Source organism: Myxocyprinus asiaticus, chromosome 28, assembly GCF_019703515.2.
Source record: "Myxocyprinus asiaticus isolate MX2 ecotype Aquarium Trade chromosome 28, UBuf_Myxa_2, whole genome shotgun sequence".
NCBI classification, from domain to species: domain Eukaryota; kingdom Metazoa; phylum Chordata; class Actinopteri; order Cypriniformes; family Catostomidae; genus Myxocyprinus; species Myxocyprinus asiaticus.
In genome coordinates, this window is record NC_059371.1 from 17,710,821 (window position 1) to 17,729,639 (window position 18,819).

General features: G+C 39.5%; 1 protein-coding gene across 3 annotated transcripts in view; it reads right to left on the minus strand.

Annotated features, from left to right (window-relative positions):
• The window catches only part of LOC127419446 (chemokine-like protein TAFA-1), a 56,406-nt gene that overhangs the window by 14,211 nt on the left and 23,376 nt on the right, over positions 1–18,819 (minus strand). For 2 of the 3 annotated variants that reach the window (XM_051660833.1, XM_051660835.1), the window contains exon 3: positions 7,306–7,446. In XM_051660833.1, the coding sequence (XP_051516793.1) occupies positions 7,306–7,446 (141 nt within the window). The remainder of the gene's footprint in view (positions 1–7,305; positions 7,447–18,819) is intronic. The other variant, XM_051660834.1, reaches the window with a different exon arrangement.

Here is an 18,819-nt window from a genome sequence, read left to right on the forward strand (position 1 = left end):
TGAAGGAGTTCCCATCTATGTTGGGCACTTATTGGCTGCTTTTCTTTATTATTTGGTCCAAGTCATCAATTTCAAATCCTTTTTTTTTATAATTAAATTTTAGTTTTATAATGAAATAAATTAATATGGTGGCACAATTATATTTTTATCTAGAAAACTAATTTCAAACATTTAAGCATACATTTTCAGATCAAAAGATTTTTAAGATCATGAGAAACATTTCAGTCAAGTGTTTCAAAACTTATGACCGGTAGTGTATGTCAAGAAAAGAAGAACAAGTCTTTCTTCATCTCTCTATACTAAATCAACAGATAGAAACACTCGTCTACATGGCCAAAGCTTTCACCCTACCCCCTTAAAAAGGAGCCTGCCAATAAGCCAATTTACGAGGTTGAAACGTATTTGTGTAAGTGAGGATTATGAAGTAAGAAAACAACAAATGATTACAAAATTCAGAGAGAGAAACTATAAAGATGAATGGCTTTTAAATTCAGAAAAGAGAGTGTATGCTAAAAGTCATGAAGATTGTCTGTACTCAAACAGAAATTCCTCATCAGAACCTGGCCTTATATACTGTACCACTTATGTCCCAAAAACCACTGACATCAGCAAGGTAATCAAAAAATATTGGCATTTTAAGATCCACCTCTTATCACCTACAAAAGAGCAGGAAACATTAGGGACAAAGTGGTTAGAGCTCATCTCCCAATGGAACCTGTAACTAATACCCTTACAGGATCAGTTACTCTTGGAAACTTTAAATGTGGTAACTGTATTAATTGCCAATATATAAGAAACATTACGTTTTTTAACCATCCAGTACACAAAGATAATATTAATATAAAAAGTTTTATCACATGCAAAACAAAACATTTAATATACATAATTCAATGCCCTTGTGATAAACTTTACGGTGGGGAAAGATCTCGTTGTCTAAAAGACCTTATCACTGAACACAGGAGTTCAATTAGGAAGAGTGACCTTGCCAATACCATGGCAAGACACTTTAAAGAATATAACCATCCCATGTCCTCCTTTCTGTTCTTTGGTATTGAACATATAAAATCCCCAGCAAGAGACGCTCAACCCTCCTGCTCCATACTCAGGTGAGGCGGGGTCATGCCACACATTCCTCTCCTGGTGCTCACTGCAGCCCTCTGCATTCCCCTCGGAGACAGCTAAGGTGGATTTCGTCATAATGGTCCTGTACAGTAGGGCCAGTGAGTGGGGAATCGCTGTGTGGGACAATGGCTGCTCCTGTTGCTCATCGTTACAAGAATTCTCGGCAGTGCTCCGCCGAGGCTTTGATCATCCAGCCTAAAGCTGTGAAGCAAGGAGGATTCTGGCCGGTTTGTTCCGGGGTGTCAGTCGTGAACTATGCCATCGAGTTCCACACCCTCACTGCATCATGCGAATGGAATGATATAGCGCAGTGGGATCAGTTCCTGCATGGGTTATCCGATACCATCCAGGATGAAATTTACGCCTTGGACTTGCCTCCTCGTTTTGATGACCTGGTGGATATGGCCATTAGAGTGGACCTGCGTCTCGTGCTCTGACGCAGCTGACGTCGTTCTTCACATCCCAAACCGGCTGACCATCACCACCACACCACTCCTGCTGCCGGGTCATCGGAACTGCAGTCCGAGGCAGAACCCATGCAGATCGGGAGGACACGGCTGTCACCAGAGGAGAAGCAGCAGCGTATCACCAAGGGACTCTGCCTCTTATGAGCTGGTGCTGGTCATGCCTCCACAAACTGCCCAGCAAAAGCCAATGCTCATCAGTAGGAAGGGGGTTACTGGCGAGCGCAACTCCACTGAGCAAAACCCCCGCACTCTGGACTCTTCTGCCGGCCCGACAGCAGTACGGACTGACCAGTCATACTGTCTCTGCTTTGGCAGATTCTGGAGCGGAGGGGATTTCCTGGATGTCGCCACGGCTTCCAGATTGTGGATTCCTGTGGTCAAGTTAGATGAGCCCATCATGGTCCATACCATTAGTGGCACGCCCCTGGCCATCATCACCCATTCCACCAAACCACTTAATCTTGTCTCCAGCAATCACTCTGAACAGCTGTACTTTCTCCTGGTCCAGTCTCCATCAGCACCGGTGGTGTCAGGGCATCCTTGGTTGATAATGCACAATCCTCACATTGACTGGCCAACCAATTCTGTTCTTGCTTGGAGTCTGTGCTGTCTGTCTCATTGTCTTAACTCTGCTGTCTCTCCAGTCTTGTGTTTCGTTTCAGGATGAACCAGCAGATTTATCCGGAGTACCTGAGGCATACCTTGATCTGAGGTCAGTATTCAGTCAGTCCCGCGCCACGATCCTTCCTCCTCATTGCCCGTATGATTGTGCTATTGATCTGCTTCCTGGTACTTCTCCCCCACAAGGTCGGTTATATTCGTTCTCTGCTCCCGAGATGGAGACCATGAATAAAATACATCAATGATTCTCTGGCAGCCGATCTCATCGATCCTTTCTCTTCTCCTGCAAGGGTGGGGTTCTTCTTCGTGGAGAAGAATGATGGCTTGCTTAGACCCTTTATAGATTATCGGGGCTGAATGACACAGTGTAGAATTACTATCCTTTGCCGTTGATGTCCTCGGCCTTTGAACACTTGCAAGGAGCATCCATCTTTACGAAGTTGGACCTATGCAATGCTTATCATCTTGTTCGGATCAGGGAGGGAGATGAGTGGAAGACAGCTTTTAACTCCCATAGGGGGCACTTTGAATATTCGATCATGCCTTTCGGATTGGTCAACGCACCCGCTGTCTTCCAGGGGCTCGTGAATGATGTGCTTCGGGACATGGTCGACCGATTTGTATTTGTTTTCTTAGATGATATTACGATCTTCTCCCAGAATATCAAGGACCATGTCCAGCACGTCAGGCGTGTGCTTCAGCGACTGCTAGAGAACCAACTGTTCGTTAGGGCAGAGAAGTGTGCTTTTTATGTTCCTGGGGTTCATCATCTTGTCAGAGGGAGTGTGCATGGACCCGGTTAAGGTCAGAGCAGTTTCCAATTGGCCAACCCCAGATTCCCGCAAATCCTTGCAAAGGTTTCAGGGGTTTGCCAATTTTTATTGCTGTTTCATTCAAAACTACAGCCAGCTCGCCACGCTTCTGACAGATCTCACCTCCACCCACACTGATTTCTGCTGGTCCATGTGGGCTGAAGCCGCCTTTTCTAAATTAAAAGAAAGGTTTACTACCGCTCCCATCCTTAACACTCCTGACCCTTCAGGTCAGTTCGTGGTGGAGGTAGATGCGTCAGAGTTTGTGTCGGAGCTGATCTGTCGCAGCGTTTATCTTCAGACAGGAAGATGCATCCATGCACCTTTTTCTCGCACCGCCTCACCCCAGCCGACAGGGGACCCCAATTCGTGTAACAGTTTTGGGCTGAAATATGCCGACAGCTGGGAACTACCATGAATCTGTCTTCTGGGGTTCCATCCTCAGACGAAAGGGCAGGCGAGGCTAGCCAAACAAGAGCTTGAAAAGAACCTGTGTTACGTTGCCTCCCGTAATCCATCTTCTTGGAGTTCTCATTTAGTCTGGGTCGAGTATGCCCACAGTTCCTTACCGTCATTGTCTACGGGACTATCACCCTTCCAGTGTTGTCTAGAATACCAGCCCCCTCTGTTCCCTGACCAAGAACCCGACGCCCAGGTCTCATCCGCACACACGTTTATTCAGCAGTGCCGTCGCACCTGGTGGATAGCCAGAGAAGCCCTCCTCCAGACTGGCGCATGCATTAAGAAGTTGGCAGACCATCACCGGTCTAAGCACCCAGCTTATGTCTGCAGGCAGAAGGTCTGGTTTTCTTCAAAGGACATCCCACACCAACTCCCCTCTCGTAAGCTAGGGCCCATATTCATCTGACCTTTTCCCATCGTGAATGTCATTAGGCTGGTGGCGGTCTGTCTTAAATTGTCCCCCTTCCTCAGTCATGTCTACCCCGTGTTTCACATCTCCAGAATTAAACCGGTCATTTGGTCCAATTTACATCCCTCCACATCCATCCCACCTCTGCCTCGCCTAGTCGAGGGTGAACCGTCAAGCGGTTGCTCAACGTCAGACGCTGGAGCAGAGGGGTCCAGTACCTGGTGGACTGGGAGGTTAATGGGCCTGAGGAGAGATACTGGGTCACGGCCTGGGACATTCTGGACCGTGCCCTCATCGATCAGTTCCATCTTCATCATGGTAACTCTTCTGGGTATGCCAAGAGGCGTCCCTGAGGGAGGGGGTACTGTCACGGTCTCGGTGAGTCCGCCTGTTTGCTCCATTGTATTTATGTTCTCTTCGTGTGTTTCAGGTGCTGCTGGAATGTGGAATCAGCATTTCCATGGGAACTCTGATTGTTTTCATGGGCACGCTGATCATGCCAACTTTCATCTGGTGAGTGGCACCTGATTGTTGTTTGTTTTCTGCCTGTATTTACCCCACTCTGTTTCGTGTTCATTGCTAGATTGTTTTGTGTGTTTAGTTACTCACCACTCTCTCGCTGCCCTAGTCAGTCCTGTTGCCTGTTTTCTGTATTGGTTACCAGTCTTCGCCGTATTGCCCGGATTGTGGTTACCTTCCTGTTGGTTACATCGCTCGCCTTGACTCTTCACCTGAGTATTACTCATCGGTCATCCCTCTAGACTGGATCTGCTCTTCACACTACCACGATGCACACAAACCTACAAACACACTATCCTCCAGAGGATTCCTCGCGGATCTGCGCTCCACACTACCACAACGCTCACAAGCCTATGAACACACTCTGCAGATGGTGCTGGGTCCCCATCATACTTCTCCAGCTCTGCTGTGTTTGATATTGAATAAAATCTGTTTCCTTGCCTCTGCACATTGATCTCTGGTCTCATCCTTGACACATTTATAGACACTAAATTTTTTTTATAAGGGATAAATAAGAAACAGAAACAAAACATTTGCAATGTTATAATTGAAAAAGGTGTGTTCTAGACATGCTAAATTGACCTGGGCTATTACACATATGTTTCACACTTATTTTGTTCATCATAAACTGCAAAAGACTATTAGACCATTAAAAGACTATAAGTCCCCAAATTGTGGCTACAGAATGGACAATACATGACAGCCTGGAATGATGGAAAAGGCTAATTGCATTTCCCTTGAAAATGAAATACATCCTTACTAGGGTCAAGCTGAATAAATCTGCAAAGAATGTGAATTTGGAAAGAAAGAAATAGTTGGACGTTCGAATAAACCAAAAAAATCTGAAAGTTTTATTTCTGTCGATGCTGTTGTTGTAGGCTAATTTTGTTTTGATATATTTTGTGTACTTTGCAAAGTCCATTGTGTCATGGACCCCAAACACAGTTTATTGTAAAATATTTAATACAGAATCATAAATACAAAAGCTGTTTATTTATAAATGAAGATCATTCAAAGGGTGCTGTTTTTTAACATCAGTTTAAATATACATTTTGGATTATATGAGCATGCATTCTTCTGTTTAAGATGCTGATGATATTATAGGGAAGCACAACAAACAAAAATGAAACAAGTTTAAATAAAGATAAAAAATGGATTATATTATAAAAGAAAATATAACAAAGTATTTTTTAAAACATGACACTGATCTGCTTGATCACATTTAAAGCTGAAGTGTGTAATTTCTTCACCAGTGCCACCAAACAGAATTGCAAAAAAGCATTGTACTTTAACATTGAAAAAAATTACACACTTAAGCTTGAATGAATTACATTATTCATACATTTTTTTCAATTTTTTTCTCATTCCCTAATTACATTATGTTGAGAAAAAAAAAAAAAAATGCTCTTGCCATACGACAATATTCCCCATTAAAAAAGTTTTACTCCTAAAGAAATGAATTTTGAAACATGTATAAAATCATGACCACTCACATTAGATGAGGACACTAGTCATATCAGTAGCCTTATAAAAGCTGTTTTATTCTACATGGGGGAGGGGCGCCCTCATTGGGGCTGCCATTTTAGAATCACATGACCAGCTGAATACTACTCACTTAATCTCAGTCTTGTTATTGGACACTTTCACTCTTGGATTAAATTAATCATGGCTGATTGTGAATAGTGAATTTCTACAATGGCATCTGTAACTGAACACTATTGATTTTGAATGATTCTGTATCCACACCACTATGTGTCACTGTAAGTCCAAGATGACATGAGCAAAAAGTAACTGAGTGCACCTTTAAGATGGGAATGCTAACGAGCCTGAGATGAGGAGGTTAGATGCTCCTCTTCATGATACTGTAACATCAAAGTTAATGTTCTTTGATTACCTTGGGGTGCGTTGCGAGTGAGATATTCTCCCAGAAGTGTTGGTTTACAGCAGCTCGTTTGTCAAAAGGACAGAGCATTAATAATGAAAAGCCCTGAGGATCTGAGCTTTTCTAGGGCAGGGACACTGCAAGAGCGACCCTGAACACTGCTTGTTCAAACACAACACACCTTAAAAAGCTGCTCAAAATGTTTAAGTGCATCCCTCCCTAACACAGCTGCACTATGCAAGCTTGTCCAAACACTGCACAGCTGCACTGAGCTGGTTTCAAAACAGTTGAGCATCTGCCAAGAGCCTGTTTACATACCATGCAACATAGCACAGAGGCGGCTACATGCACGCACTTGAACTAAAGAAATAGTTCACCCAAAAATGACAATTCAATCACTCTCATGTCGTTCCAAAACTTTTGCTGTTATTTTTTCTCTTTAAAACACAAAAGGAGAAATTTTGAAGATTTTTTACACATCTCTTTTCCATGAGGCCAGTTACAAGCCATATGATGGTTTTGTTTGAGGAACAGACTGAAAATGAATTTAGTATTTATTCACTGAAAAACATCCCATATCTCTCAAATTTCATTCTCCATCTCACATTTTCAAACTGGTGCGTCGTGTTCGATTCAGACACATGCAAAAACGAAAAGATTCAGTTTTTTCTGGCACAATATTTTTTTATGCAAACATGACTGCGAATTAAATTTCAGAGCTTTGGTGGAGAAAATTATCAGTGAATAACAACTTTAATTTCAGTCTGTTCCAAACTTAAAGCAATCATATGGCTTTAGAAGACTTGAAATATAGCACAATTTCACTACTTTCATAGTGCTTTTTGTCCTTTTGGAGCTTACAGTCATAGTCATCTTTTGCATTTTTTGAATGACATGAATTTTTATTTTTGGGTGAGTTCTTCCTTTAAGACAGTGCACAACAGGCATACTTATTTTAAGATCTTTTCCATGGTTGTTATTAGACCACATGTGTAATTTTTCTTCACCTACCATCAACACAAGAGGGTTTATTCCTGGTGGTTCCTGCCACTTTCCCCGGTAAACAGGAGCACTTCACTGTCTGAGATCTCTCTTCAATCTTGTTCTTGTTACAGCACCTGTGTGCCGCGATCACTTCGCATGTCCCGCCTTCTGCCAAAAGATAAAGCCATCAGTAAACAAAACAAAAACTCCTGGCTGCCACAAGAGTCTACATTTGCAATCATTATCTCATGCATGTCATCTTTCATGGTCCCCTTATATTGCCGCATAATTCATCATAAATTTCAAAGTAGAAACTGCAGACACTCATTAGGGAGGATGAGGTAGTGCTTTAGGAGTGGCCGATAAAAGAGAGGAGAGAAAGAGAAATGAGAGAATAGAAAAGGCTTCTATAGGATAAAGAGAAAAGTGAGAGGTCTGGGTGACTGCTGCAATTTGTCTAAGAGCACATTAATTGTGAGTGATCTAGAGTGAGCGGAAGTCCTTTAAATATGAGAGCCTGTAGGTTCCTATTGTATACTGAGAGTGAGTTACCAAACGTTCTGCTTTAAAGGGATAGTTCACTCAAAAATGCCATCCCCAATGTGTTTGACTTTCTTTCTTCTGCTGAACACAATTGAAGATTTTTAGAAGAATATATCAGCTCTGTAGGTCCATACAATGCAAGTGAATGGTGACCAGAATTTTGAAGCTCAAAAAAGCACATAAAGGCAGCATAGAAGTAATCCATACGACTCCAGTCATTAAATCTATATCTTCAAAAGCGATATGATAAGTGTGGGTGAGAAACAGATCAATATTTAAGCCCTTTTTTTAGATGACTTATGTGGTTTTGTCAGAAAAATCTGACCCATATATATATATTGATGAACAAGCTCCTCCCAAACTTATGTTTGGAACTTTAATTGGAAGCTTTCACTTATGGTATAAATTAATCATGGCTGAGTATGAATTGCACATGACATGATTGTACAATGACATCCATAAATGAGAACTTTTTCTATGTGATGATGCATCTATGTTACTAGGTGTCAGCGCAACATAAATACAAATTTTACTGAGTGCACCTTAAAGGAGAGGACAGCACCATTCTCTTCACTACAAACTAAAATAATAATAATAATAATAATAATAATAATAATAATAATAAAACAGTAGTTGCAATGCTTTATGGTTTCCCTGTCTAAAGGAAAGTTTGGTTGTGAGGACTCAAACAGACAAACAGCATTGTGAAAATCAGGAAACAATAATCTTTCAGAGAGTACTGTGTGGATTGCTGAGTTGGCCTTGTTTGTGCTTCTTTAATTATGAAAACTACTCTGTGCCCCAGTGGGGCTTCAGTCAGAATGCACAGGGGGTGGTTTTTCTTTAATGTGTAGTCTTAATTATATAATACAGACCCAGTTTCTGCTTTGATCTATCAAGAGAGCGAAAAAATGCAGGAGCTCCTGACTAAAATATCTCCACTCCTCAATAAGTGTAAACAGAGCAATGGGCCTCTCATTTGGGGATTTGAAAAAAAGAGGGGAAAAGGGAAGAGAAAAAAAATGTTAAACGCACTTTCAAAAATCAATAAAAATGTAAATAGCTTCTCCATCTCCAGCTTGCTTAAGATGTCATTACCAATAGATTGAAGTTAGTCAACACAGGAGAGGAGAGACGAGAAATAGGAACAGAGCACTGCCTGTCGACTGTTTTAACAGCATATCAGAACGTTTCAGAGTGACAAAGTGACAGTGGACAGCAAGCATCCATGCAGGGAGGTGATTGCTTTTTGTATTCTGTCACATTGTGTGCCTCGCTAAAAATTGATTGCTGAACCTCTGGGACTCAATGTTATCTCATAGAGGTCTCTGTGTGGCTTCTGCCTACTCAACATATTAAACAGAGGGTCAGAGCACTTTTAAAGCTGTGGTAAAACAATGTCAAGTAACTTCATTAACTGGACTTTATGCAATTTAAGTACGGTATATGCATATACCATAGGGTTTAAAAGTATGTGATCAACAGTGACAATGCTTCTATTTTCTTTCTTTTTTCTTTTTTTTTTCTTTTTTTTATTATTAATGCAATTTTTGCATTATGAATTATAATATCAGCATTGAAATTTAACACATTTTAGAATTCCTTAGTATTTGGCATGTCCCCCTTTTGCTTTAACAACAGCATGTACTCAATTTTGTGCAAAACCTGATGATCCATGTTATCTACCATGATTTGAAAGTGTTCCAAAGAGCATCTTGTGTGCTTCAGTGGACATAAGGAAATCTGACCTTTTCTACAAAGGCACTGGTCATGATAAATGGTCAGTCTGCTTATTTGATAAGTGATTTAGAGTAGTGCAGAATCTTAAATACTTCTTCCTTATTTTATGTCATAACATTTTTATGTTTTAAAAGAACCTAAAACTTCTGTTTATTTCCAGATTTAAATTAGATTCTGACTCCCAGATTTTCAATGTGGTCTTAGACTTAGACTGTACTGTGTACTCAAACAGTTAACGATACATCTGTAGTGGCTCTTTTGGACGAGGACACAAACAAACTGCACACTTAAAACTAGTGTCAAAGAAAATCCTGTCCAGACTTCAGCTATTCTCCCAGCTGAGCCAAGGTTAGCGTGTTCTGTTTTGATAGGTTAGTGGGGTTTGTGGCACTGATTATGCTGGGATACCTGCTGGCCGACCAACTAAAGCAGATAAACACCAACTTTGCTGAATACAGGGTTGGTGAGGCTGGGATACCAGCCAGACCACCTGAAACAGTTCAGACCAATCTGTTTTTTGTTTTATAGCAGGGGAACCTTTTTTACCATTGTGCCATTTTGTGGTTCATTTCATCAAATGTATATCTGAAATTATATCCAGTATTCATCTGAACCCAAGAAGCCAGAACCCACTTTGCTGCTGTAATTTTCACTAACCATTGCTGGAACAGCTAAAAACCTTGAAAAATCTTGTATATAATTCCACAAACTGTTAATTTCAAGGCAATCTTTGTGATTTAAATTTCTAGGAAAACCTATAGAGGACCATTGAATGGTGCTGAATTTCATTTTCTAAAAGACATAACATAAGGTCACCCTTGGGGGGTGTGGGCTTCACCACTGATTGATCCAGTGGATGCACTGATGGCTTCTGTGGTAGGGAATCCTGCATTATACTGCTTACTACAAGGGCTATTTCAGGCACTTATTCAGTTTAATGGATATGAGACCAGGCCATCAGGGACCAATAAAGGCTCATTTTCCTGTAGCTGCCAGGGTGTGGAGGGAGAAAAATAGACAGCGTATTACACACACGGGCTATAACTTTTACTCTTTAGCTGTCTAATTAGCCAGCTGGAGTGTGTGTGTGGAGAAGGCATGTTGCAAACAGTACATTGAGTCTCAATTGTTCCATTCATCCACAGAGTGTGAGTTTTTTTGTCTGACAGGCAAGTCATAACACAAGCTCTCAACAGCAAACAAACATGCTCTCAGGGGATATACAAACAGTGACAAATGAGCAGGCACAATACGGCTCTGCCTATGAAAAAATAAGGGAGAAGGAAAATTTCAGTCACATGCACTGGAAAAAGAGTTGGAGGGGAAAAGGCATGATAGACAGAGGAGACCCAGTTTAGATGAGGAGGACACAGAAATATTGCACATTAATGCAACCAAACAATATGCTGACAAAATCCTGCTAAACAAAACGACTTAAAGCAGCCTAAGGTGGTAAGTTGGTCTTCCAGCCTGGCCATCTAGTAAGGCTAGTCTGTTTTGATGGTTTAAGAGGGATTTAAAAAAAAAAAATAAGGCTTTACCCCTCTCCATTTACTAATTCCTTACAGATATTGTCTGTCTCCACTACTTTTTTTATTAACCACCAGTGTATCACCCTAAACCAGGTCTATCTAAATCAAGCAATTGAGAACGTTTCAAAGCCCAAAACAAATACACTGATAAAGTTAAGGTTTTTTAAGGTGACCTTGATAGGATACAAGTTCTAGCCATACACTCTAACAGTGCTGTCAACAGTAGTTGATGAGAGTGCAGACTGATCGCAAACTGCACTGCTATTACACACTGGCCAGTGGTGTTTACTCCTCTGGGATGTTACTTCACAGAATGCTGTCACTCTTATGGGAAAAGCTGAAATTGGTAAGTAGCATTCATTGATGAATTGCTTTATCCTTGCAACCCTTGAAGCCAATTTGATACCGACTACTGAAAAAAATGCATCTTACAACCAAAACTGTTTCCACCAGAGCAAAGAATGAACTCTGAAGCACTAAGCAGAGGTTATCTAGTCCAAAACACATGAAACACTTCCATCCCAGTGTATCTTTTACTCAGTGGAATAAAGGCTAATAGGGGTTTGCTGCAAAAAAAAAAAAACAAACAAAAAAAAGATTCTACCAATGAAGCAAAAGTATTACCCTGTGAAGGAAAACTTGGATAAATAGAAAACCCTGTGACATGACACTTGTTCTTGTGTGGTGAGAATAAATTCAAACTATTTTGGGAGCAACAATGTGCTCGAGCAACTTTTTTTTTTCTTTTTTTTTTTCTTTTTTTTACTTCCGTAGTTTTTGTTAAAAAATGTTTTATTATTATTTATTAAGAAATAGGATATTGAAATAGGATTGACCTCTCAGTACAATTAAAAACAGTAGGTTGATTTTCTTGAGCTAAACTCAGTCTGTGCTTACTGAAATTCAAAGCATTGCCCCCAGTGGCTGAAGTTGGAAGTGTTGTTGAATGTATGGTCACGTGTAAGCTCCAGTTTCCGGGAGAAAAGCCCACAGAGGGGCGCCAAAAGCATGTTGTAAAGTGAGTTGTTTTTAGCAGTAAAGGATGTTTCACAGTGAGGAGGAATGCATATTTTAATAACTCTACCCCCTAACCAAAACCCCAACCCTACACTAACCGTCAGTGAGGTAAAAATATTATATTAGAGGGATAATTGTATCTCCAAATCATGCTGGTCACTGATTATGTGAACACGATTACTTCCTGGTTTCAATGAGGGACAAGAACCTTGGTCCCCCCCACTGCTGATGTAATGTGCTTCTGGTCACGCCACAGGAGAAAAATGACTGAGAAGTGATGGTGCTTGTCAGTAACTCAGCAGAATGAGGTCGATGTCAACGTACTGGAACATTCTGAAGCAACATGCCGAATTCCTGTGTGATCATGTTGCATTAAAGGGATAATTCACCCAAAAATGAACATGATTTACTCACCCTCCTGGCATCCCATATGTGTGACTTTCTTTCTTCTGCAGAACACAAATTAAGATTTTTATAAGAATATTTCAGCTCTGTAGGTCTTAACAATGCAAGTGAATGGTGGCCAGAACTTTGAAACTCCACAATCCACATAAAGGGAGTATAAAAGTAATCCATACGACTGCAGTACATACACGACATACATGATATGATAGGTGTGAGTGAGAAACAGATCAATATTTAAGTCAGTTTTTACTATACATTTTTCTGGGGTGATATGTATGAAGAATGTGAATCACCAAAAACACAATAAGAAGAATGTGAAAGTGAAACTGCAGTGGAAATTGGCTGAGCAGGGAGGAGAATTTATAGTTTAAAAAAAAAGGACTTAAATATTGAAATATTGACACACCTATCATATCGCTTATGAAGATATGAATTTAACCACCAGAGTCAGGTGGAGTACTTTTATTTTGCTTACATTCACTTGGACCTACAGAGCTGAGACATTTTTCTAAAAATCTTTGTGTTCAGCAGAAGAAAGAAAGTCATACACATCTGGGATGGCATGAGGGTGAGTAAATGATGAGAACATTTTCATTTTTCAGCATTGTAAAGGATTTTCAAAGTCACTCTACAGATGCTCAGTTGAATTGAGGTCTGGCATTTGCCTGGCCCACCCAAGACATTAAACTTACTCCTGTGTGGCTTTTGTTTTATGTTTTGTGTCTTCTTGGTGGAAGATAAATCATCTTCCAAGTCCCAGAGCTCATTACTGATTTTCTACTTTTCTTTGTTGTACTTATTGCTCTCCATCTTTCTTTATGTCCTCATGAGTTTTACAGTCCATGCCAGAGAGAATCATGCCTAAAGCACGATGCTGCTGTTCTCGTTGTGATGTGCTGTGTTAGGTTTGTCCTATTGCACTTTGTATTAAGGTCTGAACGTACGAATTTGTTCTGACTACAGAATCCTTTCCCAGTTAGTGAGTCTCTCTCATATGCCTTTGGGCAAACTCCTAGCCAGATTTATAAACTGTGCTTGCTATTGTTGTCTCACATACAATTGCCTTCATTTCGGTCACAGAGGACTGTAACTCCGTTAGTGTTGCCGTAGGCCCCTTGATGGGCTCTGTTTCTTGCCCTTGAACTTCAGGTTGCAGTGTTTTCTTAGAAATACCCTATTTTAGTACTGGGGGGCAGGGCCAGAGTGGGATTCATATTCAGCCCAGGAATTTCATGTCTATGTCAGCCCCCCAACTACTTTCATCAAGCGACACATGATGAAAATTTATTAATAAACATGCAGACCTGCCAGCCCAATTTTTAACTGGCCCACCAGGAATTCTGCCAATCCACCCTGACTGGGGGTTTTAAACTTCACACACCCAGGGACCCCCAGTAAAAATAATAAGCAAAATCTAGATGCTAACACTTTACTACAATTTTCATTAAGAACATAATTAAACATTACATATATAATGCTTAACAGATCGTTAGTTAGAAAATTAGTAATTTTGTAACTTAGAACAGAGTAAATAACTAAATATTACTCATGTGTCAAGCAAAAAGTACTGTATATTAAATAATTTATTTATTATTTATTAAATAATGAATTATCATTTATTTCTTTATATTATTTTTAATTTAAAATTACTAAATCAAATTAGAATAAAAATATATTCATATAAAACCTTTTTTTCCCCCAATGTATCCTTTTAAAGTACTTTGTGTTGGCACAAAAATTCTTAGTTTATTCTTAATATGCAATGAATCTGTGCTGTAAATGTGAAAATCCAAGGGGAGTGAAAACTTTTTACTGGCTCTCATGTCAGCAAAACATACACTTCACTTAGAATATACTAGCATTAGCTAAGAATTCCTTTGGAAAAACTTTTAAAATGTTCCATTTCTCTCTCTTCCAGACTCTGTCTTTCTGTTGCTGCTGCTGGCATGATGTCAGTCTGATGGAGTCATGCTGTTCAGAGCTTTGAAATGAGCCTGATTCACAATGAGAGATTTCACATGAAGGGCAAACAGAGTGACACCCAGGTGTGCACCCCTTTAAGAGCAAGGCCCGGTAGCCTTAAATGCACTACAAACATTCTTGACAAATATCTTTGCCTTGTCTACCAGTAAATACAGTTACAATCAAAATTATTCAACCCCCCTGACCAGCAATACATTCTGGTGATGTAAATTAAAACACATTAACTCAAACCTCAGTAAACAGTCAAAGTAAGTTTTTAATACACATTTGAGTGATTTTGAGAACAAAGAGTTCAGTTTACCCAAATATTTAAATAAAAAATAACTAATTCTTTCCACAAATGTCATGTCAAAAATATTCAACCCCCAAAGTCAATCATTTGTGGAGCATCCTTTATCCTTAATAACAGCAAATAAATGTTTCAGGTAAGTGTTCTCAGGCTTCGGACACCTCTCTATTACACATTTCTCATGAGCAAAAGTTTCCAGCTCATTGACATTCTTTGGTTTCTGTGCTGCCACTGCTTCCTTGAAATCCCAACAAAGGTTTTCAATGGGATTTTAATGATGGACTGAAAGGGCCATTTAAGGACATTCCACGACCTATCCCTGAACCAGATGTTGGACAACTTGGATGTATGCTTGGTGTTATTGTCTCGCTGGAAAGTCCAGTGATCACCGAGCTTCAATTTACACACTGAAGGCATCACATTTTTCATGCCAAAATGGCCTGATACCTGAAAGAATCCATGGTGTCAGTCACATAGTCAGGACAGCCGTTTCCTGCAGCCACAAAACACCCCCATAACAGGACTGAACCACCTCCATGCTTGACTGTGGGGATGGTGTCGTTCTTGTCATCACCTTGTCATCTTACTCCAGACGTACTGCTGACCCATGGGTCTAAAACTCATTTTCAGTTTAGTGTCATACGTCAATAAAACCTTCTTCCAGGACTCCACAGGTCTTTTGAATATTCAGTCAGCTGGAGTCAACATTTCCCTTGGTGAAGTTTTGCTTTCTTCCACACCCCAAGAAAGTTGCTGTTGTACCATCTTTAAAAAAAAATAATGTATGAATGGTGCTGCCAACTTTGTCTATTGGAAATTGAAGTGCCTTGGAAATGTACTTTTAGCCATGAGCTTTTGAGACAGCTTATTTTTAATTGCATTTTTTGCATAGAAATACGTTTTTGCTTACAATGCTAAACTTACATTTTAAAACTTAAATAAGTGCCATTGCAGATTGATGACTTAATTTTGTTTTAAAACAATTACTTGCCTTACATATTTAAGAAACAGCTACATGCAATAGGGGTTGAATAATTATGTAATAATTAAGCTGTATTTTTAAAAAATCCTGCTATTTAGAAATATTAGGTTATATATTCACACTATGACTTTGAATGTGTCACTCATCTGATATAGATGTAAAGTTTAAAAATTCTGGGTTATCAGAAAAGCTTACCTTTGTAAATCCTTACTGTCTTGGGGTGGTTGAATAATTTCGATTGCAACTGAATATCTCAACATCCTTGAAACAAGACACATTCACCTGATAAGCAAAAGTGTGCAAGATCGTAATGCTTGTTTTGGAGAATGTATCTTGAATACATTAATAATTGAATAAGTGTTTTTGCTTATATTTTCACACTTTTTTTATGCTTAGAACAAATGAAAAAAAATATATAATATTATAATATATATATTATATATATCGGTATCTGCCAAATAATATCTAAACATTCTTGAAGTAAGATTAAAATACTTAAGAATAAGAATTGATGCAGTGTGAGGCACTTGTGTTTTTACTGTCTCAAACAAAATACAAATAAGAAAGAACGAACGTACTGAAGGGTGTACTTTTATCTAATATTTGTTCTTCAGAAAACAAATGTAAGATGTATTCTCCTCAGGCATCTGCTGTCCTCCCTTCACCTCTTTCATGAATATAGTGCAGAGCAAGGCCGTTATCTGACCCCTGCCTCTCCGGAGTAAAACATTTGATCGCTTAACTTGACAGAATAGCAGCTATGCATTCTCTCACCTGCGCTGCATACAGTAACATCTGTCAGCAACTTATGTACATGTATATTTGATTTAAATTTTTTTCTTCTTTTACTCATCGCAGTAGCCACCAGATATGGTTATATTGTATATCACCAGTAAAATTATGCAAAAACTTTTGAATGGGCACTGATATGGGTTAATTCCATTATCTCTGTCACAGATTAATTTTTCCGAAACGATGCCCTTTCAAATAACGGATTGCCATTTTTACAACACGTGTATTTTACACATGGGTGACGCAGTTATCAATAGCGAGACTGAGAGCACGAGTCGCTGAAGACAAATGAAAGTTGGTGGTTTATAAAACTACACATGCCTCCGAGCACCACTATCCAAGTGCAGAGTGAAAAACAGCCTGCCAAGGGAGGCCTGTATAAAACCGCTGATGTTTTATTTAAATGCCGAGCAACTACAAAAGGGGAGCTCTGGTGTTGTTTTTAGATGAATAAGAATGGCATGAAAGGGGAGTAAAGAGAGAGGGAATTGAAGGAGAGCGAGCAAGGAGAAGAAAGGATAGAAGGGGGGAAAGGGAGGTAGAGAGAGAGAATCTATCAACATCGGTATGCGTTTTCTCAAAGGCCGTCAGCGGGCTGTCACATTCAGAGGGCGCTGAAGCTTCAGACAGTGGAACTGATATGGGGCATTAAATCATATTCTGACTCCGCTAAAGGACCTTAAGAGAAGCTGGCCACCAAAATATAATGTGTGTGCTCCATTTGTGCACTAGATTCATCAGCATTCCAGCACATGCAACACCCCTCCACCAACACCAATGTTTTTACACCAAACCAGTGTGAGATATACTGTATTTGGGAGAGATTTTAACTGCCAGAAAAGAGTTAGAAAGTTAAACTCATGTACACTAAAATATGCAACTTTGAAAAAAGAATTTGGGCAGTGCACCCATATGAGCTAAAACTCCCATTCACACAGTAAAGCTCCTGTTAAGTTTTTTTAATAGGGGAATTGATTATTAACAATAACTTATAAACCCTTAAAGACAGATCTATACCATGAGCTCAGAGATTGTTCATCAATGTTATGTGCTTCTGTTGAAGCCATCAGTGTTATTTCAACTTAAAGTAAAAATCGTGTTTCATAGCAAAATTCCTGGTGAAGTTCTACACTACCCATAGTCCAATCAGAGAATTGTGGCAAACTAAGCGCAGCAAACGAGCTCAGCAGTGACCGCCCGCTTCTATGATGCAATCAATATTGAGACCAATTAGTCTCATACTACTTATATATTTGCATATACTGTATCTGAATATTTGGCAATTAACTTCTAAGATATTGTTTCTGTACTTATAATTAACAACTTTTTTTTTTTTTATAGTTTTATATTTTCCATTGTTTTAAATTTGATTACATCATTTGCAGTGGTTCCTGGGATTGTAGTTCATTCCCTCATTAAAGAAGTACACAGACTTGTTCCTTTGTCTTTTTGTCTGATTTTCAAAGACTTACTTGCATCAAAGTCTGTGATATTGTGATTCACCTCAAAGCTGGTTGGTTTTGTTCATGGCTTGGCTTAGTACTCTTTAATGAAGAATTGATTAAAGCCCTATATAAAACTGAATAGAAAAAACACTTCCTGAACCAAGATTGTTGTTGTCTCTATAGGGAGTTCAGAGTTCTTACGGTCATGGAAAATCTGTAAATATCAGGCAATTTTAACATGATTTTCAGGCCTAAATTAATAAAATCTCAAAAAGTCATGGAAAAGTCTGTAATGAATATATATAAACATGTTTTTCTAGTTATGCTCCACTCTAAAATATTTAGTTGACAAGAAATTCTGTAAAGTGATTTAAAAAGTCTTACCCATAATCACAAACAACTGAAAAAGTCATTGAAATTCATTGGTCAAAAATTGTGGGAACCCTGGGAGTTATCCTTCCTTTGCCTACAGTATGTGTGTTCCCAGGGAATCAAACTGTAACCTTGGTGTTCGTAGCGCCATGCTCTAACAGATGAGCGACATGACCATTATGTTTGCATGGCTGTTTGCTTGATTTTATGCACCCAGTAGCTGAAATAGCTAAACTTGTATTTGAAGGGGAGTCCACATACGTTTGGCCATGTAGTGTATAGCATTCAGAAATGAGAGTGTGAGAGATTCCCTCTCCTCTTCCAAATCTGTCCCTTTCTACAGTCCTCCATTCTCCATGCACAGAGCTCATTTCATCTCCAGAGGAGGCTGGAGTGTATGTACTGCATATGCTGGACAATTCAGCCTTGTCTCGTGTTCAT